Source organism: Carassius gibelio, chromosome B24 (genome assembly GCF_023724105.1).
Source record: "Carassius gibelio isolate Cgi1373 ecotype wild population from Czech Republic chromosome B24, carGib1.2-hapl.c, whole genome shotgun sequence".
Taxonomy (NCBI): Eukaryota; Metazoa; Chordata; class Actinopteri; order Cypriniformes; family Cyprinidae; genus Carassius; species Carassius gibelio.
In genome coordinates, this window is record NC_068419.1 from 10,526,848 (window position 1) to 10,552,343 (window position 25,496).

The 25,496-nt window shown below is 35.1% G+C and overlaps 1 protein-coding gene across 1 annotated transcript in view; it reads left to right on the forward strand.

Moving 5' to 3' along the window:
* vipr1b (vasoactive intestinal peptide receptor 1b) overlaps positions 1 to 24,393 on the forward strand; it is a 52,217-nt gene extending 27,824 nt beyond the window's left edge. Inside the window, exons 4-13 of the mRNA XM_052596775.1 lie at positions 4,084 to 4,184; positions 6,239 to 6,336; positions 11,077 to 11,212; positions 15,516 to 15,669; positions 15,809 to 15,869; positions 15,983 to 16,055; positions 17,354 to 17,445; positions 18,580 to 18,709; positions 19,857 to 19,898; positions 22,180 to 24,393. Of these exons, the coding sequence (XP_052452735.1) occupies positions 4,084 to 4,184; positions 6,239 to 6,336; positions 11,077 to 11,212; positions 15,516 to 15,669; positions 15,809 to 15,869; positions 15,983 to 16,055; positions 17,354 to 17,445; positions 18,580 to 18,709; positions 19,857 to 19,898; positions 22,180 to 22,374 (1,082 nt within the window). The 3' untranslated portion in view covers positions 22,375 to 24,393. The remainder of the gene's footprint in view (positions 1 to 4,083; positions 4,185 to 6,238; positions 6,337 to 11,076; positions 11,213 to 15,515; positions 15,670 to 15,808; positions 15,870 to 15,982; positions 16,056 to 17,353; positions 17,446 to 18,579; positions 18,710 to 19,856; positions 19,899 to 22,179) is intronic.
* Positions 24,394 to 25,496: the final 1,103 nt, after the last annotated feature.

A 25,496-nucleotide genomic window follows, 5' to 3' on the forward strand; every position in this document is an offset into this window, starting at 1 on the left:
TAAATTTAGCTGATTTTAATCCATGTCTTTCTGATAATCACAACAATATGCATATCAGGTAAAGCAGGGAGTAGCATCAGCTATAAGATGGATTTGTTTATAGCGAGTGAAAAATAATCTTAATCCTGCTTGATAAGCATTGTACCTTTCATTATTTATGTTATAATTTATTCAAATCGAGCATAAAATGTTGTTTTTCATGTGGGTGTATATATATATATATATATATTTAAGCTATAATGGTGATGGCAAGAGAGTGGTGGATAAAAAAACAACGGTATGTCGCATCTGCAACATGACAGGGTACACCAGCGGGAATACAAAAAAAAAAACAAAAAAAAACAAAACACCAGCGGGAATACTTGAAACATGTCAACTCATTTACGCTGACATCACCTTATTGTGTCAGTATCTGGGAAAAGACGAAAAAAATGAGAAACAAGCACGCAACAAACTATCCCTGCAGCATTTAGACACCGGTATTATAGCTTACAGGGAATCCAAAGTGCACCCACACCAGACCTGTTGGTTATTTTAGGATCTTATATTTCTGGTCTGTTAAATGCATTAGACATTTTGCAACGAGCCTTCAGCGCGTGCTGAGTGAGCGAGCGCCTTAGGGGCCGTTCACATATCGCGCCTAAAAACGCGTGGAAAACGCTAAGCGCGTCTTTCTCCTCCTTTCCAAAGCGCTCGGGCAGAAGCGCTCATGAGGCGTCTGTCTTTGCTAAGCAACAATGACGTGCTCTCTCCATGAGACGCGGAAATTTCAGCGAAGGATAAATGGATTTGCAGCTCTAAAAATCGCTTGCAGTAGCTCTGCTACTAAATTTATTTCAAAATTGCAATCCATATACAACTGTGAACAGCTGTTCCTTCATCTTGGCTGAGTTTTCAACGTTGTTACGGGAAAGGATGAAGCTGATTGGTTAGTTCTTGTCACATGACCCGCGGTGGGCTTGCAGCATTCTGAAAAGTTGAGATGTTTTTACATTTTGCTGTATCTAAAACGTACCGAACCGAACCGAACCGAACCGTGACATCAGTGTATCGTATCGAACCGAACCGTGAATTTTGTGAACCGTTACACCCCTAATATATATATATATATATATATATATATATATATATATATATATATATATATATATATATATATATATATATATATATATACGAGTTCTATCCTGTGTCTTACAATAGCTTCACTTTTACTGGTCCATAATTTATCAGGCTGCTGTCTTATTCCTTTTGTGAACTGTATAACTGTAAGTAACAGATACAGAAATTGATGTCAATCACAAGTTAATACTAAAACTTCTCAATCATTTCATTAAACACTTCGTTAGCTGATTAACCTGTTGATTAATTTAATGTTTGTGCTTTCCTTCAATTAATTCATTTTGGTCTATTTTCTTAATGAACCATTCAGCCAGTTAACTTGCAGACACAGAAACCTTCACGTACAGTACCAGTGAAGTGCTGCTTTTATAGCCTTGTCATACTGCAGCTGTGTTTGGTATTGACCATTATTGACTTTTTATGGTGCATGGTGCATCTTCCAAATGATGAATGAGTAGATCAATACCTATTAAAGAACAATAAAACTCGCTTATTAAAGTGACACAATACAATAAATGACAGAAGTGTTGTCTTTGGGTAATTATAGGGGAGATAGTACACATTTTTTTTTAATTCTTGAGTCAGAGTTAAAGGTTTAAGAAACAGAGAAGTCCATGTTTTCCCATTTAGAAACATTTTGACATAGGCACTGAATATAGAAAAGTGGAAAACATCAGCAAAATGTTGTTTTATTTGTTTTATAATAATGATACAGCAGATTCATGTTGTTTACTTGATTCTTCTCAGGATGAGTGTGAGGCCAAAACTAGACAAAACAATGGCCAATTCATTTTTAACAATTTTTTTTTACTTTTTGTCATTTCCCTTTTTTTGCCACCTTCAGATTTATTCCAAAGTGTGAGTTGCTACAGTACGTGCATTAAGATCTTAGTGGGGGAAAATTAAAAATAAAAAAACTTGTAATTGGCCAAAAATCTTTCCATCTTTTGGAAGATGTTTTTTACTGTATCCGCGAGTATGATTCATTCAGCAGCAGACATGATTGTTATATAGGTGGAGGTCACTTTCTGTCGGGGCAGACACAGGTGGTCTTTGTGTGTAGATTTGATGCATTTAAGTTGTTTCTGTTGGCATTTTTTCCTTTGAAAGTATTTTTTTTTAATAGAGTGTTTCCATCTGAGAACGTTGTTGTATGGCTCTATTCAGTGTTCATTTATGAACCAGCTTCTTTTAGCGTTGACATAAAAAACACACTGTAGAGAAACCACATGGGAACTCATTCACCTAGTCTTTTTAATTCAAGCCTGAGTGAAATTGATTGGTTTGTTTTGGATCAATACGTGGCATTGTGACATGGGACCCGCTTTGAATGCACTGAGGAGGAACTAAGTGTTCTTCCTCCTAAAGTATACATCATATTTTTCAAATTCTGTGGACCGTGAGACAATGCTGTCTCTAAATGAATCATCCTCGAGGGATACCTACACCTAATGTCTCCCTTGCTCTTATTCAAAAAGTTTTGGGATGAGTCAGATTTTGGTATAACCTATCCTCTCAAAATTAATTGGACACAATTTTTTTGGACTCATTTTTATTTTTTGTAGTGTTGTTGATCTCCCGTTTGCCTGCCTATCCCCATTTAGATTCCAGCTTTAATAAATAATATTGTCTAATAGTGTCCCTGAGGTCTTCTGTGTTGTGACAAAACCTTCAATGTGGTTCATTAATTTTGATCATAACTTACAGTGTACTACCTTTTCAACCACATTGAAGGTTTTGTCACAACACAGAAGACCTCAGGGAAACAGACATATAAGTATAAATATTATGTATTTTAGCTCATTCAAAAAACAGTTTCAAAGTACACTTTACACTTTATTTTATACATTTAATTAATTAATATTTTTCAAATTTTAAGAGTTTGATTTACAAGAAAATACCATTTCAGTTTTTCTGTTTCAAATTTGACATTTCTTCGTAGCTGTAAAATTGACTACCAATTTCGGATTGAAAATTGTTTCTACACTACTTTTACGTAGTCCCAACACTGGGTCGTATGACCCAAGAAATGCTTTCAGTGTGACATTGTGCATTGAGAAGGGCCAAGAAACACCTCAGAGGGTTGATGTGGCTTGTAATTCTCTGCTTTAGTTAAAAAAAATGTCATTTGACTCAGGACTCATGGCGTTTCAGTTAAAGGGATATTTGACATTAAAAAGAACATTATTGGGTGTAATACAAGAGTGTGACGGAAATGTTACGCCGCTTGACAAACCAGTAAAACCCATTACAAACAAGGCATTTGTTGCATCCATTGGGGACATAATTACTGATTATAATGACTTATTTTATTGTCATTTTACACATTGCATATTGCGGTGCATAAACAGAAAACCATTGGAGAAACAACAAACAACAAGTGCTACTTTACACAGTTCAAAACTTGGGTTGAATAGTCAGTGGCAAATTCTTTATATATAAAATACGTACTCAGAGGCTGTGAGTCAGAAGCGCCAAACTGTCCTTGCAAAGCTGGAACTGCCCCACTTTATAGAAACAGGCTTTTTGCCACAAAGGCATTGTAGGCTACTGGTTCAGGAAACATCCTCATCCTCCATGAAATGCACTGCACACATCCGTATAATTGGGTTGAACTGTTCTGGAACAGTATTGTAAATACAACTTAACCACTAATTTCTAGTTGTGTCCTCTCATGGAAGGCCAAACAAAGTAGGGGTTTTTTCTGCAATGAATTGCGATTCCACAACATGGCGGTGGCGGCAAAAGAGAGAATAAAAGTTACACTTTCTTTCTTTGCGTGAACATTTGGGCGGCGTTATGCAAAAAATAAAATAAAATAAATAAATGTGGGGCCATTTTTTAGAAAATCACATCATATCACCCCTTTAAAATTGAGAGCACAATAAACAGATGCAGCTTCTAAATAGAGTAGCCAGTGTCTGTATCTTGAGGTTAATGACCTTTACATTTCTCACACAGGTAACCTCTCAAAGACCTGTACTGCTGATGGCTGGACTGAGATGGACCCGATGGAAATCGCAGTACATTGTGGCTATAATCTGAATGGCACTGTTGACGATGTAAGTACAAAGTACACTATAAAAATTTGTGTATCTGTAATTTAAATGGTAAAATTTTGTAAAATCCTACTGTAAAAATCTGTTACTTGGTTAACAGTAGTTTATATACTGTTAAATTTACAGTTTTTAAAAGTGAAAAAGAACAAGCAACCTTATATTTCACAGAGAAAAGCTGTGAATTGACATTCACTTATGCCACAACTGTTTATTCTTACTTTTTTGATGAGTTATGTACATTAGGGTTTTATGTTATGTCTTATTTTGTTGAATGTTATTTGACTCAAATTGTGAAAAATCTGCTTATATAGTTTTCTCATTACCACTTGTGTTTTCAATGGTTTTCAGTGTATTATGGAGGTACAAAGCAGATTTTACTACTTCAATATGTTGGTATATTATACAATTTTTACAGTGTACACTGAAGAAAATTATAAAGATTTTTTTTAAGGTAAGTGGTTGCAAACTATTTATTTTTGCTTCATTTAAAGATATATATTGAAATGTCAATGTAGCTAAAATAAATTGATTGCAACCACTTAAACCAATCAAAATTTTTTTTTGTAAATTCAATGAATACATATTTTTCAATGTATTTTACCATCCCTGAAGGTGGTTGAGAGACTTTAGAAAGCACCAAACATGCAAAATATCTTAATAAAGTTATGTCAAACTAGTATTTTCAACTCCACTGGCATTATACAACAGTGAAATGCTCCGACTCTTGACGTATTGAACTTTTAGCTCAGAGAAAGCGATCGTTCTCATGTCATATTGAGTGTTCCTCACCCAAAAAACCAAAGCTTTAACATTCACCATTTTTCAGTCAACCTTTTAGCCTGCTTTTTCAGTCAGCCTTTTATTGCCTAGTGCAAACGAACAAGTCCAAACATAATAGTTCCTTTATTTAGCGTTGTATGTCGGTGTCAGTATTTTGATGCATTTGTAAACATACTAATAATCCGTCACTGAAGCAGATGTTATGTAACATGAAACACCTTGATCTTTTAAGCAAAGTGTGGTTAAGTGAAGAGCAAATGACCTTTGCCCTTTGATGAAAGCTTTCCCAGCATGTGTTTGCATCAACAGGATGTGTAATCAGCACACACAGTCCTCAGACCCACAATGAATATGTGGGCATGGGACTTAAAAGGAATTTTATGTTTTTGATGACGAGTATCTGATGCTCCTTCTTGCCAAGTTCAGGTTTTTATGACTATAGAGGGGGTTATTTGAATATGCTCTATGCAGGTGAGTCTTTTAGCAAAGCATTGCGTGGGAGAGACAGCACAGTACCCATTCTTACCACAAAAAAAGATAGCCTTGAGTAAATAATCACTCTTTTCATACTTCAGAATAACGTAAGTGGACAAAAAAGGCAGCGCATTGAGTCATAGTCATATACCAAGGTTGTTTTGTTTTTAAGATGTAGTGTTTATGAAAGTTGTGAATGCATGTTATTACCTCACTGTCGTCATACGTACTAAGAGCAGTAAGCTGTTAAAAATTTAGATTTGCACATAAAGTGCAAAACATTTATTTTCTTAATTTCTTAGAATGATTTGTTAGAAAGCATGTTTAATGATACCATAGGATATATCATATACCGACCACGCTGTATAAAAGTTTGAAGTCATTACACTTTTTTATATTTTTGAAAGAAGTAATCTGTGGTCACCAAGGATTTATTTATTTGATCAAAAGAACAATGAAAACATGATCCTTCAGAAATCTTTTAATATGCTGATTTGCTGCTCAAGAAACATTTTTAATTAATATCAAATTTGAAAATACAGTTGCTTTTTATTTTTGTCAACCATGATTTTTTTCCTTTTTCTCAGGAAACTTTGATGAATAGAAAGTTTAAAAGAACAGTATTTATTTAAAATATGCAATCTTCAATGTAATGTGGCCTTGCTGAATAAAAGTATTCATTTTTTTCTTTCAAACAAACACATCTTGACCTCAAACCAACAGTAGTGCAATTTAAAGATTCAAGAAGAATTAAACTGTTCAGTGCAATTTAATAAATGCGTATTCTTTCTTTTCTTTTGCAGGATAGTTTCTTTAGGTCGGTGAAGATCGGCTACACCATCGGGCACAGTGTTTCTCTCATCTCTCTCACCACTGCCATTGTCATACTTTGTATATTCAGGTAAGAAATTCTACATTTGTTGGTTGAAACTAATGCTAACACGTATTTGGTATGGTGCAGGGGTGAATTATTTGCAAAACTAGTTTTGCAAGTCCAGATTTGTCATGTTTATGCTATCGTACATGCTTTAACTAATTATAAAGCTCTATCCAAGGCAATTATTTCTAAGTAAAAGTAGTACCTTCCTAACTTGCAACTCTTTGAAATGAACTGACAGGGCAGTAATTAAATTTGCTTTTTTATTAAAATCAACTGTATGAACAGGGTCAAAGAACAGGGTACAAATAGTCTCACTCTCACTTAATAATAAGTAAGTTAAAACATAAGTAATAATATTAATACAATATTAATTTAAAATATTTATCAGAATTCATTTGAATGTTTCTAGACACTTTTGATCCTTAATAATTTTTGCCTTTAAAAAAAAATAATGTTCCTGTCAAATATAGGGCTTAGTTTGAGTCCTACTAATGCTTCACATTAAAGGACGTCATTTTGATTAAGCTAATGGTTAACAGGCTTTAAAAACAGAAAAACAGTGTTTCATGCATGGTTGTAGCCAGATTCACCATGGGGCGCCATGGAGTGACTGAATCACTGAAGCTGTCGAGGATTAAACAGCAAACAACGTGCATCCGTTTTGACACTACAGTGATTGATCTAGCTCAAAAGAGGCAAAACGGTCTGCTAACCATTTGCTAATGACAGAGATAAGAGCTTTTTAACATGTATATTCCAACACACACGTATCATCTTGGCCAAACAAGACTCCCCACCATCAGGGAATCATTCCGGTGGGCATTAGTGCTCACATGTAAACCCAGTAGTGAACCATAAACACGGTTTAAAACCCTTTAAATAACACTAAATTAGCGTTCAAATGGTTTAGGCAATATAATTTATGTCTGAATTAAACTGCGTGCATTTGTGGAGCAGACTATTTATGATGCTTTTATGGTGTATGATTTTTCTTTGACATGGCACATTAGAGTGATATGCTCATTATAGTAACTGCTATAGAGTTAGCTTACTCATAATCGCTCATAATTTATGGTCCTGCTACAATGCAATATTAATATGGTAAGATGAGGTAAGATGACCCCAGGCCAAAATTAACCAACCCCCCCCCTCAATTTTTATCTTGACCATAGACAGTATAAAATCGCATCACTTTTGATGATGCTATTTTAAATTTTGTAGTGTTATGTGAATATGAACGTTTGTGAAATGTATTAAGTCGAAACATTTTTTAAGTCTTCTGACCTAATTTAGTGTCTCTGTTAAATATGACAGTGTATAATGTTAAATATCAGAGTTTTTTTGTGTCTGCTTGTTATTATGGGATTTATGAAGTAAATTTTTGAGTAACAATTATAGTTATTATTTTGAAGCAAAGAGATAAATTTAGACACTTGGTGTAAGATGGTCCCCCAGAATTGCCACAGAAGACCCCAAGTGGCATATTGTTCCTAGTGTTATTATTTTAATATGTAATAATTATTGCATTTAATAAGCGTTATTGTTCAGTATTTCCATGAATTACATGGACTGATTGAAATCATTTACATTCATAGTATTGCTATTATGACAGATTTTACTTAAAATATTGGTAATTAAATAGGTAAGAATAATTTTACCTTTTTGATGAATCACTTTTACTGGGATTCTTCTATGTCTACATTGGTTATTCAATCGTTCAACTAAATTGTCAAAATAAAAATTTCAATAGAATTGTTGATTTAGTATTTTACATGAATGACGCTTTAAAAAAATATATAAATAATAATAGGAATCATATCAAAAGTCTTGGCTCCTGGGTAACCATACCTGGGTAAAATGGACTCTTCAAATATTTTTACATTTGTTCTATGACAACTAAATTAGCAAATGTTTCTAGTTATTTCCTATAATAACACACTGGATGATGCATCATCACCCTGCACATGTATATCTAAATATGTTACAATTAAAAAGTAAATGCACATTGTCTTTAAAAGGGCATCTTCGCTTATTTGATTTACATGTATTTACCAAATGCATAAGAGGATGACCTATAAAAGTGCAGAAGTTTTGCTGTAAACTTGCACAGCGTCAGTCCTCCCTGGAGCATCCTGCAGTTAAATGCTTTGCTCATGGGCACAATTGTGATAGTTCACGGCTCTCTCCTTCTGATTACCAACTCTAAGCTCATCCACATCCTACCAAAAATGCTGTCGTTTCCATCAGTAATTATGTTCATGTGTCACCAGTATGGCAGAGCAGCTCTACTCCTCGATAAAGCTGCTCATTTTCAGCTCTTTAGCAATGTAATCAATCCTAATCCTGTCTATTAACACTATCTGCACTCGAGCTGCAGGCTTAAGCAGTCTTAACTGAGAGGATATCAGTCTGATGTGGGATTTCAGACTGACAGGGGCTGAAGACCTGATCACACCTCAGGTTATTATTGCCGGTTTTAACACTTGCTCCCACTCCACTGAATGACTCAGGTCACAAGTTGTCTTTGCTTGGTGGAAACACAGTCTGTGGTCTAATTAAATTTTGCCCTTACCAAGAAACACTTGGTAAAAATGTAATAGTGTCCAAATCAGTCAGCGGTATGTCAAGGTGATCCTGCAGATGGCCACACACTAGAGACGCAACATAGGCCTGTAAAATCATGCTGATAGTGTCAGATCACAGCATATGAAATGAGAAAAACAAAGACGATATAGCTGTGCATGAGTACTAGGTTAAAGGAAACACAGGGATTTCATCTTTAACTCAAAAGTTTTTAAGTTATAGTCAGTTCCGGAGAATTCCAATGTAATGCAATGAGAATTGCAACAATATAAAACTTCAATAACTGTATTTAATATATCATATTTGTAATGGTTCAATCAATGTTAAACTATAGAAAGCATGCGTCACATGCTGATGAACAGCAACAATCTACAGGCAAAAATCTACAGTTATGCACTTGCATACAAAATCTATTTTGTTTTGAATCTAGAATATTTGTTTAAAGAAACAATGACAACATTTTTTTTCCTTGGATTGTGTTTTGAGAATGCTGGAAATAACATGTTGTCAATCCAACGTCCTTTTAGTATTATGAACAGTATATACTACTATAGTTTGTATTATTAAATTACATTTGTGGCCAAGGAAATATTTTACATACAATTTTTATATTTTGTAAAATATATGTGAAAAATGTGAAAAAGCTCTACCTCCTTTAGTGGACTTTGTTTGCTATCCTAGGAACTACCAAAAGTCCAGCGTTTTGTGACCTTAGGGAGCTTGATGGATTGTAATGTGGTAGAAGGCTAGTTAGGTTCAGAGACTGTAAAATTTGGGTAATATGATCATATTTTCTAGCTGCTGCTTGTTTATTGAAGATGCAGGACAACCACCTAGAAGTGAATTACAATAGTCCAGTCTAGAGGTCATGAATGCATGAACTAGCTTTTCTGCATCTGAAACAGGTAACATGTTTCGTAGCTTGGCAATGTTTCTAAGATGGAAGAATGCATTTTTTTGTAACATGGGAAAATGATTTTAAAAAGACAAGTTGCTGTCTAATATAACACCCAGATTTTTGACTGTAGAGGAAGTAACAGTACATCTGTCTAGTTGCAGATTGTAATCTACAAGATTCTGTGTAGTGTTTTTTGGTCCAATAATTAATATCTCTCTCTTATCCAAATGTAATTGGAGAAAATGATTGGTCATCCAATCTTTTACATTTTTAACACACAGTGTTAGCTTAGATAATTTAGAAGTTGAATCTGGTCTCATTGAGATATATAGCTGAGTATCATCAGCATAACAGTGGAAGCTAATTGCGTATTCTCTAAAAATATTACCAAGGGACAACATGTATATTGAAAATAGAAGGGGACCTAGGAAGGATCCTTGTGGCATGCCATATTTTACTGGTGATAAATGAGATGACTCCCCATTTAAATAAACAAAATGGTAGTGATCGGACAGGTAGGATCTAAACCATCTTAGAGGCTGCCCTTGAATACCTGTATAGGTTTGTAATTGATCTATGAGTATGTCATGATCTATGGTGTCAAACGCAGCACTAAGATCAAGTAAAACTAGAAATTAGATGCAGCCTTGATCTGATGCAAGAAGCAGGTCATTTGTAATTTTAACAAGTGTGAGGTATGGACATTATAAACAATATAATAAACTCTAATAAACAATAAACTCATAATAAACAATAAACTCTCTCTGTTTTAAGAACACTTGCATTATGCATAAAGCAGCTGTGAATGTCTTCTTAAAAGTATAGTATATCCATAAAATGAAAATTATGCCATTATTTATTCACTCTCATGTTGCTCTAAACCCGTAAGACTTTCTTTCTTCTACAGAGTAGACTTGGTACAATCAGTATTTTGACTGCCTGCCATAGCTTGATAATATTAAATAAGCATGTCGGACATAAAATGAGCAGCTGCCTTGAATTTTGAATCAGATTTTGTGTATTCCCATGTTTACTGAAAGTAGAAATGCATGTGAAATTGACAACAACACAATGGAGCAAATTATCTGTTTAACAAACCTCTTACACAGACCAGAAAGCTCAATTAGGATTTCATTTGTGGTGTAATTAGCTGTCATTTTTTCTGTTATTAGTTCCAAGGACAGGGTGTAATTAGGGGGCAGGGGACTTCTCAATCAGGCTTAACATATTTTAGATTCAGTTCATGAGCATGGCTGATTGTATTCCTTGTATTCCCTCAGGAAACTCCACTGCACGCGGAACTACATCCACATGCACCTGTTTGTGTCCTTCATTCTGAAAGCCATCGCCGTCTTTGTAAAAGATGCCGTGCTTTACGATGCTATTGAAGAGACTGACAACTGCTCCACTGGTTCTGTAAGTTTATAATTGCACAGTCTATTTATTTAATTTTAAATAAATCCCTTAGGAGTCTGTAATAGTATTAATTAGCAAACCATTAGATATCCACACACAGCAAACCAAGCATTTATCTAGCAGTGTTAGTAATCAGCATAAATACAGTCTATCCCAGCTGATCACGTTTACATTTTTTCATACTCGCTGGTCTTGGGCCTCTTGACTGTTATGTCTGCTGTTAAACATCTATGAGCATAACGTAGTGACAAAAGTGACAAATAGTGACAAAAACAGCAAAGTAAAAGAGTGACGGCAACAAATTTAAAATTAGACCATGCAAGTAAAGCCGAGAACACACTACACGACTGTCAGGCCGATTATGAATGGAATTTGGTCTTGACAACAGAATGTGCCCAGTCAGCAGTATCTGTTCCAGTTGCGCTGAGTCACTATTTGCAGTTGGCAGAAAAAGTTGGTGTCTGTCTAAAGATTATAATCTTAGAATTCAAGAACCAGTTTTTGCCAGTCGATTTCACATTTAGATTTTTTTTTAGATTTAGACGTTTAATTTGCGACTGACACCAGCAGTGTAACTGTTTATTTTTCTTTAACTGTTTTTTATTTTGGTAATGAACAGGCTGCAATGTCAAATTAGAGAAAAAAAAATGGTGTGTGCGTGTGAGGCACCCAACTGTTAATCTGGAATTTATGGTAGTACAGACAGAAGCAAAACATCATTAAAAACTATAAAGCTTTTGTAAAATAAAGAAAACGTATTTCTGCTGTCTCGTTTTTTCCGTAAACTTTGGAGCGCATTACAATATATATATATTATCACAGATTATCACACCAGCAATTTTTCAATGCTGATGCATTGCTATTGTGACTTACCTACATTATGCCGAATTTACAGCTGAGAGCGGGCATTTAACATCTTTTGTATATGGCCGTACTATGCCGTCTGACAAACTATATTTTGTACAGATTCTATTTTGTTTTGGTAAGAATTTCATTATTTTGCCCAGAGAAAAACACTCAGAAATGCAACTCGTTGTCTCCATGCAGTTAATTAATAAACCATCAGTTTTAAGAACGATGTGGAAAATAATGTGTTTTTTGAACCTTAAACCGCACAAACACATTGCATTACACCAAAGACACAAAATAATATTCTTTTTAGCAATGTCAAATGACCCCTTTAAAATTGGACCATACAAATAAAACATCCAAACTAGTAAAAGTAGTAAAAAAACAGATACATTTTGCATTTTGCAGGTTTCCATCTAAGCCTGGACAATTCATGCTGGTTTTAGCTGTTTAGTATTCTATTAAAATAAGAGAGATCAGTTTCACAGTATTTAGCAGGGATGTGGCAATAATCATGACGTTTTCTGAAATGACTCAGCTGTTGAGATGAATATTGACTGAATTTGACAAAGGAGCTTAAAGCTCTCAATGAAAACATGGCTTCTTATCACAGTGTATGGAGTGTGTATGCTGTAACACGTATCCAGTGTTCAGATCTAGTGTCTGTCAATGTCTGCACTTTGCTATAGAATAGAATTTTAAAATAGCTGGATTTTAAACACAACTTCTGATTATCATAAGATTATTTGCATTTTAAAGTGAAAGTAAAACACTGTGGCACAAAGGATGCTCATGTTGAAATGTGGGCAGTCTACTGGAGACGTTCTTTTCACAAGTTATTTGCTGAAAATTGTGTCACTCCAGACTTGTGACTATTTTATGAACACAATCAATCAATCAATCAATCTATAACATGACAAAGCCTTTTCCACCTTAGAGTAGACAATGAAGTTGAATAGTCACATTATGATTTGACAAAGCAACTGTGAGAAATAATTAATAGTCATGATTAAAAAATTTGTTATACTGTAAGTGAGATATAAAGTATAATTTTTAATTAGTAATATGCATTGCTATTAATTCATTTGGACAAATTCAAAGGTGATTTTCTCAGTATTTTGATTTGTTTTGCACCCTCAGATTCCAGAGTTTCAAATAGTTGTATCTCGGCCAAATATTGTCCAATCCTAATAAACCATACATCAATGGAAAGTTTATTTATTCAGCTTTCAGATGATGTATAAATTTCATTTGACACTTAAGACTCATTTTGTGGTCCAGGGTCACATTTGTGATCATAAAGTTATATTGTTGTTTTATTTCTCTTGCCAAAATTACAAGCAAGCTTTCAAGCATTGTAGGCCAAGCAAACAAGATATTATAATAGGCAAACCACAGGTTCCTCTTTCAAAACTCTTTGCAAGGGCAGCCTTTTATGGATCCATTACATCCTCTCCATTATTTTTTTCAATGGCTTACACCATTTTTTTTTCTGTCTGTGATTTTATTTTATTTTTTTCTGAGTCTTTATCAGAGACATTTTTCTAGGAGTTAAAAAGTGCTCCATAAAATTTTTACATCAGACTCTTTTAAAGACTTCATCTGCATGTGAAGTATTACTAATCTTCTTTGGAATCAGTAAATATTCGCAGCCAGGTTATGTGTCAAGCTGCCTTATTAACGTTATTCTCACCTTTAAATAACAGTAGACCCATGGGAAAAGGCAGAATGACTGATTGCCAGAAAACAGCTTTATAAAAAGAATTAGTTGCAGTGGTTTTATCTATGATACATAATAAATGCATGATAAAAAGCTGTTGAGAGGTTTGCCTCAGCAGAAGGTGTTTGTTAGCCATTTGTGTGGTCGAGCCTGCAGCAAAAGCTTTCTATCTATTTCAGGGATTGCATGCCCTGAGCAAAAGGCTGCGGCTCTCAGGGTAATTTGGGATGATTTGTGCACATTAAAACTATGAGTCGGATCCATTCATCCTGCGCTGCCTCATTTTACACGCGCGAAAGCCAAAAGCATCATTCAGTGCCTTCTGCTGTCTAAGCTGTCGATTGCTTCATCCACTCAATTCTTTTCTCCTGGCTGTAAGGCATGCGCTCTCATTTTGAGCATGTTGCAGAGAGGAACTGGGTTTTAGATGTGTGAATCTTGAGAATCTTTGATCCCTGGATCATGGAGCTCAAAGAAGTATTTTTAGAAAAATTTTAGTTTTATTGTTACGTGCAAAACGACATACTTTCAAAATCAAGGTGGGTGTCTTAACAACTGCTCGACTTGTTTATCTTTAGCAAGTTCTGTTTCAAACTAGTGGACCATCATGTCCATTCCTATATTGTAGTTGTATTGACATGAGCATCACAGCTCATTAACTGTGTTAAAACTGTTGTGCAGCACCACATCCACAGTTCTCAGCATGAAGGTTTTGTTTGTATTGAACAGTCAGAGGTTAGTAGTCATCATTAATTCATTCTGCTCTTGAGCAGGAGGACATGGCATTTTCAGCGTGATGCTGGATCTTTGCTCTGTTTTTCCTTTTCACCTTCAGCCACTTACACCCTCCTGTCTGATTTCATTGCCCTGCAGTCTGCCTGCCATGTCTCACTGTCCTCCCTGAACAAACTCCTCTCAACCTCCCACTGGTTCTACCCAAATAAAGCACTGCTTTCATGAAAGCCTATCACCAGTGCTTGAATTGCTATTTTGGAAATCAAAGAAACAAAAAAGGCAAGCACTAGCTAGGCAATACGTGACATATGCATAATTACCTACAGTGATTAGGGTTTGTAATATATATACTATACTATACAATACTATAGTATGTATGTATACATACAGTAAAAAAAAAAAATATATATATATATATATATATTCAATTTTTTTTACTAATGAAAAGCCATATTTTCCTTTACTTTGAACTTCTTAGATATGTATTATGTATTGTAATTTTATACACACACACAATGATAGTACATAATATATGTACAATGTAGTTATTTAATTGGTTTTACTAAATGAAGAGGTGATTTCTTTAGAATGAGATATCCCAGTGTTTCCCAGCCTTGGTCCTGGAGGCACCCCAAAACTGCACATTTTGCATGTCTCCTTTCTTCGACACACCGATTTCAGGTATTTAAGTCTACACTAGTGAGCTGATGACCTGAATCAGGTGTTTAAGGAGACATGCAAAATGTGCAGTGTTGGGGTGCCTCCAGGACCAGGTTTAGGAACCACTGAGAAATCCGAAATCATCATTGTTGCAGCTGTATTCAAAACGGTTGTCACGTTTGTGGAAAACATTTGCATAAACAGTGGCTGCACTGCAGCAGGTTACAATTTGTTTTTCATCGATGTGGTAAATGTCAGGATGTCCCTACTTCTCAGAGCACTCAAGGGTGGGAATGAATTCTCAGAGCCATTCTCATTCCCTCCGTCTTTGATTTTCAGGTTGGCTGCAAAGCTGTGATTGTCTTTTTCCAGTATTGCATTATGGCAAGCTTCTTCTGGCTGCTAGTCGAAGGTCTGTACCTTCATGCGCTGTTGGCTGTCTCCTTCTTCTCAGAGAGGAAGTACTTCTGGTGGTACATTCTGATTGGTTGGGGTAGGTGTCATATGCGCATCTGTTTCTTTATTAACCTGCTTTTGTTAACATTTGACATAATGATTATGTTAGCGAGCCATGTAAAACAGCAACTGCTGATGTACTGATCGAAATACATTCTCATTTCACCTCACTACAGGAGGTCCAATGATTTTCATCATGGCTTGGAGCTTTGCCAAAGCTTACTTCAATGATGTCGGGTAAGCTTAACGCAGTCAAAGCCTTCAGTGATTTTATGTAAAAACCAAGACATAAATACTTAGTCATTGCAAGCAAAAATTTATACATTACATTTATTTGTCATATTTTCCAGGTGCTGGGATATAATAGAAAATACCGACCCATTCTGGTGGATTATCAAAACCCCGATATTAGCTTCAATTTTGGTGAGATGTCCTTTCACTCCTAGAGTATCTGTTATGTCACCATTACTATGATTATAGAAATTTGTTTTTGTACATTATGATTTCTGGTTACATTTGGTATGCCCGACTAGGTTCCCCTGTCTAACCTGTGAAAAATGTATGCAATTTATTCCTTATTTTTTCTGAGAAATGTCTTTGTTATTATGTCAGTTATTCGTTCAATAAATTGCAGAAGCCCCAGTTAAGTCTGGCCTTTCCTGACAATACTATCAACTTAAGGACACATCTCATTAATCTTCACTGACTGCTAGCGTAAACATTAAAGAAATGGTGTCCAGTTACAATACCTAAAAACCCTGTGTCCCTTGTATATAGTATGCATTTTACAAGGGACACAGTACACCCACAAATTCATTCTATATTATATATTTAGTGCTTTCTTTTTTCTTAATTTCATAATTTATTCTTTATATATATATGTGTGTGTGTGTGTGTGTGTGTGTGTGTGTGTGTGTGTGTGTATATATATATATATATATATATATATATACATATATATGTATATATATATATATATACACACATCAGTTGTATATTAATGATATATCAATTTTAGTTTTACATATCATTAGTGCATGTTTTATGTATTCTAGAATTAAATTATAATGCTTTATAAAATAAAAGACATGCATTTATTTTAGTTTTTCTATATATTTTAATACATTTTTATTCTTAGATTATATAATCTAAGAATAAGAATTGTCTGCTTGTTGTATAAACCTTAGCCTACAATATGAGTGTTAGGATGTCAGTAACACACAAAACTGTTGACGTATGTGCTAGGCGATGTTATCTCTCTAGGGATTTATTATATACATGAAATATCAATAAGGGCTGAAAGGTGTGAAAAACACTCTTAGAAGCTCTTCATGGCTTTTCTTTTGAGAGATTTAAAGGGAAGAAAGATGCATTTGAGAGAGATTGACAGAGACAAAAATCTGTCAATCTAGTGGAATGTTTATGCAGATTTATTTACTGTGTTGGGGATTTGCTATGGTAGGTCAGAAAACTGAAACACTTCTCATCCTCCCCCACTCCAACATGCTTGCATGCTCTGTCTCGCTGCCATCTTAAGGAGGTAGTTTTGTTCTGTACTTTTGCTAATAGATGCCAGTCCCTGCTTTCTCTGAGACGTATAAACACTGTGCTTTGGATCCACTGGCTATATGACCCCTCAGTGATTTCAGTAATTTGTCATGAAAAAAGAAACTCTTCGAAATAAAAACACCTGTTATTTTGTTGTTTGTCACCAACAACAGATGAACTTTATCCTCTTCATTTGTATCATCCGGATACTGCGGCAGAAGATCAACTGTCCTGACATTGGGAGAAATGAATCAAACCAATACTCGTAAGTATTTGGACCCCATTTAAACAGATTTTTGCATTAAAATACGGTTAATTCTGTAATTTGTACTCTTTAATCTCTACACCCTGCTGAGAGGACCGGCTTGAAATTTAAAGGGAAATTTCAAACAAAAAATTCTGACATCGTTTGCGCACCCTCATCTCACTCCGAACTCAAGACTAATTCTCTTCTGTGCAGCACGACAGGAGATTTTACTCTTTCAAATGAGATGTTAACCTAGTGTGAGACATCTTGCAAAATGTGAATGAGATTCGAGAACTGCAGCAAAGGAGATTACCTGTGACTGCAACAGCGACTTCAATTTCTGAAAATTTACTTTTCCTGACTCTTAAGTTATCATTTGACTTCAGATTAGCAAATGAGTCATATGACTACTTATCATAATGCTTTTTTGCATTCTTTTTGAAGCTTGAAGTTTACATTAATTGTAATTAAATGGAAAAGAATGGAAAGCAAGTTATTTATAAATCTTTCACGGGTGGTTTTTACATTTTTAGGTGAACTTTCCAATTACATTAAATGTTAAATGTTGGTCCAAATTGGTTAAAGCTTGAAAGTTCTGCTCTAGTCGGCAGACCAGCCTTCGGCTATTCAGCAAAACCAGCAGAAAATGAAATCTAGTAGGTCAAGGGAGTCTTGTTGGTTAAAGAGGTCTGACAGGAACACCAGCATCTAAATCACAACTTCTTCTGTAGACCAGCTATTCTGGTCTTTTTGGTAGGATGGGGACTGGAGTTACATGAGAAACATTTTAGCTTATGTAATTTTAACATGGGCATAAAATATGGGGATATTTTAGCTGGCCTCTCCAGCAGCGAGTGAGAACCCACTGCAGTGCAATCTCATCTTTTAAAATGTCACTGGCTCTCTCTGCCCCTCTTTCGATGATTTAATGTCCTTTGTCCTTAAGTAGCTCTCCACTATGCAGTTCGCACAAAACAAGACTCAATTCTTAAGCACCTGCAATTTTCTATCCAGCATAAATAATGTTGTTATTCCAGTATGCTTTTTGATAATACCTAGTAATGATATCATTCTCTGCCCTGCGCTGTGTGCATGACAGGAAAGTATCCCATAAATCTGTTTGTCATGTTTTTTTCTTCTTCTTTTCTATAGGAGGCTGGCAAAATCCACACTTTTGTTGATTCCACTCTTTGGGATAAACTTCATCATATTCGCTTTCATTCCTGAGAACATAAAAACTGAGCTAAGGCTCGTGTTTGACCTCATTCTTGGGTCATTTCAGGTGCGTCTGAGGATTTAATCACTCAAACTAGCTGTGAAAACAAAGAGGAGAGCCCAAATATCAATAGTTGCCAGTGACAGGAAATGCTCTCAGGCTAATCGTAGCACTGTTGTTCAGATAGCAGAATAGTTTAATGATGTCTGGTAGAACTGCTCAGGGCTCCTCGAACAGTCTTCATCAAGAATCTCTGTCTTGCACACTTTAGCTGTTGGCCATTGTTTTTTTAATGGCATAATTGAGTGTTGCTTCAACTGTGGCCACTTTTGCCCTGTGGATGTTTAGGAAATAAACCCTTATAAACACTTTTCACATTATCCAGTTTAATGGACATTTCCTCCACTTTGCAAATCATGAACTGTGTTTAAAGGAAATGGGTAAAAAAATGTAATTATTATTATTTTTTTCAATGTTTACTCCTTTGTTTTTGTCTAAGCATTACATAACAATGGGGAAATAATTTGTTGCAGTATTTATTAATCTTTAATTTTATTTAATAATGCAGTTAGCTAATGTTAACAAATTGAACTGAATTGTATTTTATGGTTCTCCTCACTAGATAAATACATTAACTTTTCAAAATCTTTATAAAAAAAAACTGTTGCCACAACTGTTGTCAAAGTCAGAATTTTGAATATCTATTGAAACCATTTCTATACATTAACTATGTAAATTATTTATTATTAAATTAATTATGGGGGGAAAAACAATTCCCTATAATGTGAATATTAATTAGCTGGGTCTGGGAAAAGAGTAAAGCAACAAAATCATAAAAAAAAAAAGAAAAAAGAAGGAAAAAATGATGAAGGCATGATAGAACATTTCAATACAGTTTTAAATGTGACCTTCATGCAACAAAAGAAAAAAATCTATTCGTTTTAATAAAAATAGCCCTTGGGACAAAAAAGTTAGGCAGAGCCGCCAGAATGACTGGCATGAATTTAGGATGGTTTTGTCCCTGTTAGTTAAATATTCTTACAGTATATCTGCTACAGGACTCACCAGCCCAAATATTTTACGCCACAGTCATACTAGACAGACTGGTAGGAATATCTAGGCATTTAGCAGATTGTCATTCCCATGTGTAATGCTTTTAACGTACCTACAGTGAGATACAGTATCAGTAAGTTGCTTTCCCTTGTTTTAACAGGGTTTTGTGGTTGCTGTACTCTACTGTTTCCTGAATGGAGAGGTAAGGCATGGATGAATGGATAGATAGACAGAATCTTTAGGTGCACTCAGTCACAACTGATCAGAAACCACTTCCTAATATTGAGGTTTCATTCAATTTCTCTAGCAAAAAGCTAAAGCCCTGGAAGCCTGTAATTGGCTTAGATTCTTCTAGCTCATATAGGCTATAAATAGCCCTAGATATACTGGCAGAGGAGGCCTATTACTTTGATATATGCATTGATGTCCACAGCATCTTGGGGCTTTTTTGCTTGAACAGATTAAATAAAAGGGTCACAGGTGCAAACTTTTTTTCCAGGTGCATTCAAATAATCTGACATGTTTTGTTTGTGCACCACAAATGAACAACTTGTACACAAATTGATATCTATTAGTAAAATGATCCTGTTTTACCATTAAAGACAACCCAGGCTCACTGGAATTCAGTGACTACATTTGTGCCAAACCTGAAATACATTTCACTGCACTTTTCATTTGAAAACAATAGAATGCAATAAAATCGCATGTTATGCGCATCTTGTCAGTAAAGTCGCTCCATTTGAAAGTATGTGATGGTGATTTACTACTGATCATGGAACCAGCTTTAGTGAAGAGATGCGCATGACAATCATATGCGATTAATTGCACAGCCCTACACTAGAGGCAGTAAAACAACAACTTTTGTTACTTTTCACACAAATTATAATTACAGTGGCAATTTATTGATTAATAAAGACTTATTTTCAAGCAGTTCCTTACACAATTCTATGTTCCTATATTAAAACACTTTTACAATAGTGCATAATTTATAAACTAATACATTTTGATGTTTGTATCACACAAGCAGCTCCATATTTATGGCTTTTCTGGAGCAGTAAACTTGCCATATAACTCGCCTGGTACATCATTGCACTTGCAATGTTTGCTCTTGCTCTCGCTCCGGTCGTTATGTGTGCACTCTTCCGGGAGAAGTGCCCATATAAGGAGTTCCACCCTTCATGACATCATGAAGAGCCATGATCAAAAAAAACTTTCCGGAACCTATTCAAACCCGGAAGGAGTTTACACAGAAATACTCAGTTCTACATCCATTTTCATTTCTACACACAACAATTTCTACATACAAATTTCATTTCTAAATTCTACATACAATTTCAACATGCATGAAATAGCATTAGACCCTCCCTTTGAGGCCTATTTACATCAAAGGGGATAGCTCTAAAAATAACAATAAAGTTATAGTTTCCAAAATCAGTCAAAATTTAGTTCATAACACCACCAGAACAATAACAGCCTCCTTTGTGAAATAATCTCCTTTGTGATAATTGGAAATCACTTTAAAACTTTTTTCTCCAGCTGATCAACAATAAAAACATTAGCCAACCAATCAGATTTAAAAAACTATGTACCACCAGTCACTAGAGATTTCACTTTTAAAGTGCTGTGAAATGTGCTACAAGCAAATACAATATAATTTTGCAAAGAAAGCATGTTTTTTTCATAACACTGGGGTTTTTAATAAACCTTAATTTGCAATGGGGTAATAATTAAGTCACTTAAAGTGCCTAACAAATTGTGTAGCAAAGAAAAAAACAATGCATACTTCGAGTTTTACAGAAATGTATAGAGTCAGGTATTTCCAATGAGCCAGTGTTGTTTAAAACCCAGTTGCAACCGTTTTACTTCTGTAATGCTCCTTAATTTACTGAGTTTCTTAAAGGCATAGTTCACTCAAAAATGAAAATTCTGTCATTAATTACCCTTTAGTTGACATACCATTCATATTTGTAACACAAATTATATTCAAATATTAAGATATTTTTGATGAAATCCTAGAACTTTCTGACCCTGCATGGACTGCAGCGTAACTACTGCATTCAAAGCCCAGAAAGGTAGTAAATATATTAGTGGTTCAACAATAATTGTTGGAAGATACCAAAATAATTTGTGTGCAAAGAACACAAAAATAATTACTTTATTCAATAATTTCTTCTCTTTGTGTCAGTCTTTTACGTGCGGTCACAACAGTACCACAACTAATGACACATGATGTCCTTATTACCTTTCTGGGACTTGAACATGTCAGTTGTGGTGCTGTCTATGCAGGGTCAGAAAGCTCTCAGTTCATCAAAAATATCTTAATTTGTGTTCAGGACATCAGGGTGAGTAATTAATGACAGAATTTTCATTTTTGGGTGAACTAACCTTTTTAATGTACCTTGTAGAGCTTTTGTATAAAACTGTAGAGTGAGAATGTTTTATCCATCACCAGTTGATTAGAATGGATTTCATTCTTCCCTAAGGTCCAAGCAGAGATCAAGAGGAAATGGAGGCGATGGCACCTCGAAAGGTTTCTGGGTCCTGACACCAAATACCAGCACCCATCCATGGGCAGCAATGGCAACAACTTCAGCACACAGATCTCCATGCTGACTCGCTGCAGCCCTAAGACTCGCCGTGCATCCGCATGTCAAGACGAGACGTCCATCACAGTCTAACTTAGGATCTATAATGATGTGATACTGTCATCAGAATGAGACCATGAGATGACATGACGATGTTCAGGAAGTGTTATAGTGAAATTCAGTTCTTACCTTCAGACTGTATTATACATTTTTGGAGAGATGAGCTACTAAACCCTACATTTGCTGAAAATAGCGCAATTTGTTTTCATAGGAGTCGTCATTGAGGTTCTTGTATGAAAAACACAATATCGGACAGGCACAGGTCATCTTCTGCAACACGTAAAACCTGTAAATAAAGCCCCAGTGATCTTCTGAAGAGCAGCGAGATTGTAGTTTTGCCGTCATTTTGTGCCAACTGGGCTCTGCAGGGACACAGAGGCAACAGCATCATCAAAAATGACTGATGATACGCTGCAGGAAAAAGAGGTTAGGGATTCTTTGCCTGGATTGCTCTTATATATTTTGCTTACGAGGTAAGATAAAAAACAAAACAAAAAAAAAACAAAAACAAAGAGAGAAACAAAAAGGCTACCAAAAGCGGATTGTTGAATATCCAATATATGGAGATATACTGTAGAGACCAAATGTGATGTTTCTTCGAAACGTTGTTCATTTTTTTATGATGTTTTCAGATCTCTGTGTGTGTGTGTGTGTGTGCGCGTGTGTATATTTAGGCACATTTGGAAGCCGAATGCCCTTCTCTGCACTATCATTCCAGATAAGTCATCCCCAGGGTTGTGTCAACATTCAGTTTGCATGCTTGTTTGAGTGTCACTGTGCCACATATCACCGATACTTGACAGTTTTATGGTCTAATGTCAAATCCTTTTGTGCGAAGAACAAACGATCAATTGTGAGATCAATGATGACAAGGACGGCACTGTTGGAGCTTAATATAACAGTCATAGGCTTTGACAATGCTTATCTTAAAGAATAATACACATCAGCCAATTTATACTTAACAATGGAATTGCTACTTATGTGTATTGTAAGTCTTTGCAGTAATGCTAATGCTGTAAACTGACCATTTCCTTTGTACTGTGACTTTTTTTTTACATCCTTTAGTGTCAGTGGTAACTTGCTGTGCTTGTTCAACTACTGTTGAAGGATTTTTGTGTTTATGTACAAGCTGAAGGGAAACGAAAAAGCAGGCCACCCTGTCAAACCAATGTTCTTGTCTCACAGTTTTACTCATTAGGATGGACTTGCAGCCAGATCAAGGCCTGTGAAGTCCTGGAAAGCGACTCGAAATGGGTCAGTGCCACATAAAGGTAGTTCAGTCTGGATTGTGGTTTCTTTTTCCAGTGGAGTGTAAAATAATTATGTACAGTCACATCTGACAGAATATATAAAGGGAATGTACAGCAAATTATTTTTAATGCTTCAGCTGGGATGTCTTGCAAAGGTTTAGTAATATATTCATTAAAAAAATTAAAGCCTCAAATCACTGCCCAATATTGTCCAATGGCACATAGTATTTTTTATTTTATTTTAAATGTGTGATTAGCCAGATTACCTCTAATCTATCATGATAAAGAATGTATATTCTTATAAAATGTTAATTAAAATTTTGTCATTTTCAATATATAAAAGATCAAATATCACTTTAAGATAGCTAGCAGTGTACTTTGTGAACTTTATATAAATGCATAAAAGAAAAGGTGCCTATTTTAATGAGTTGCGCTGTATAGACGATGTCTGTTTTCGAAACGATGTGCTGTTTTGTTGAATATTAATGGGTGAAATGTAGTATATAAGTGCATAGAAGAAAAACTGGATGTTGTGCATATTAACTGTGTATATGTGCTGTGAAATTAAGTAATATTTGTCCATACCGCATGCTACACAAGCGAGATACGGTACATTTCAAGTAATAAATTCACAAGAAGCATGACCCAAATTCTTTAAAGTCATGTGTACACGTGAATATTTTTGTATCTACATTTAAACAAGCTTGATACATGGTATGTATTTTTGTAACATTTGTGACCATTTTACATTGTTGTTTGAATGTTCACGATCAACGATTTTAAATAAACAACTTGAGCTGTACGTTTACATTGTTCAGAAATGACACACATAAGAACTGCCTGTCCATGGGGTTAAAACAGACACTCTCATATCAAATCCTTTCCATTTTCCATCAGCCTTAAAGAAGTCATAGTCACAGTCCTGTTTCCCCAGAGAGATTTAGCTAAATAATTTATTTGCTGTGTAAATTTCACTCTACTAAAATACACAGCTTCCCCCTGAGTCTGTCAAATCCCAAACCGTTCTGCTTTTGCCTTCTGGTACTGAATGAAATTAAGGGCATAGCAGCAAATGCTAACAACAACAACAAGAAAAATCTGTTTTTTTAGAGGCTTTGGTTTATTGTCTAGATAATTTTTGCAATCCATTGCCTCGATCCTGCAGGAAACAGGACGTTTCTCTTATCTACTTAGATTTCTCTATTGTTTCTTCTGTTCAGTAAAATATGAGAAATCAACCAATATAAACAAGTTAATGTGGGTTATGACATGCACTTTAAAGATCATTAAAAGAACTCAAATACTCAAAAACAATGCTAAAAGCAAATAGCAAAATGCCACCAACTCATAATCAAAAACGCTTATCAACTTTTCAAAAGTGAGAAGATAATTCCAATATCTTTTGTTATAAATGTCAAAGGCAGAGCATCCAGTCAAATTATATATTATATATTTTGTAACAAATTAATGTTTCTTGCTTGCAGTATGTTTTGTGAGGACAACATTACAGGTGGACCATAGGGGAAAAATGTATTTTATAAAAAAAATATATGCAGTATATAATAATAATAATTTGACTCAAGCACAAACCCTAAAAGCAAAACTGTTTTTGTATTCATACTGAAATGAGCTATCATCAGGTGATACATTTCAACTCTTTAATGTGTCATTTGATCATTTTTGGACTGTTTTCTCCAATTAAAGTCACACTATAATGTGGCTACATTATGACATATGTATACATCAGCAGGGGTCTGACAGGATATAACCATTTCCAGTCACTCATCAGACATCGGCTGAGAACATTTTGAATAGCCAAAGTAAAACACTCATATTTGTGTCAGCAGTGGTGAGAGATTCATCTTATTGTCAGCTGGTCCTGTTTTCCACACGATCATTAATCTA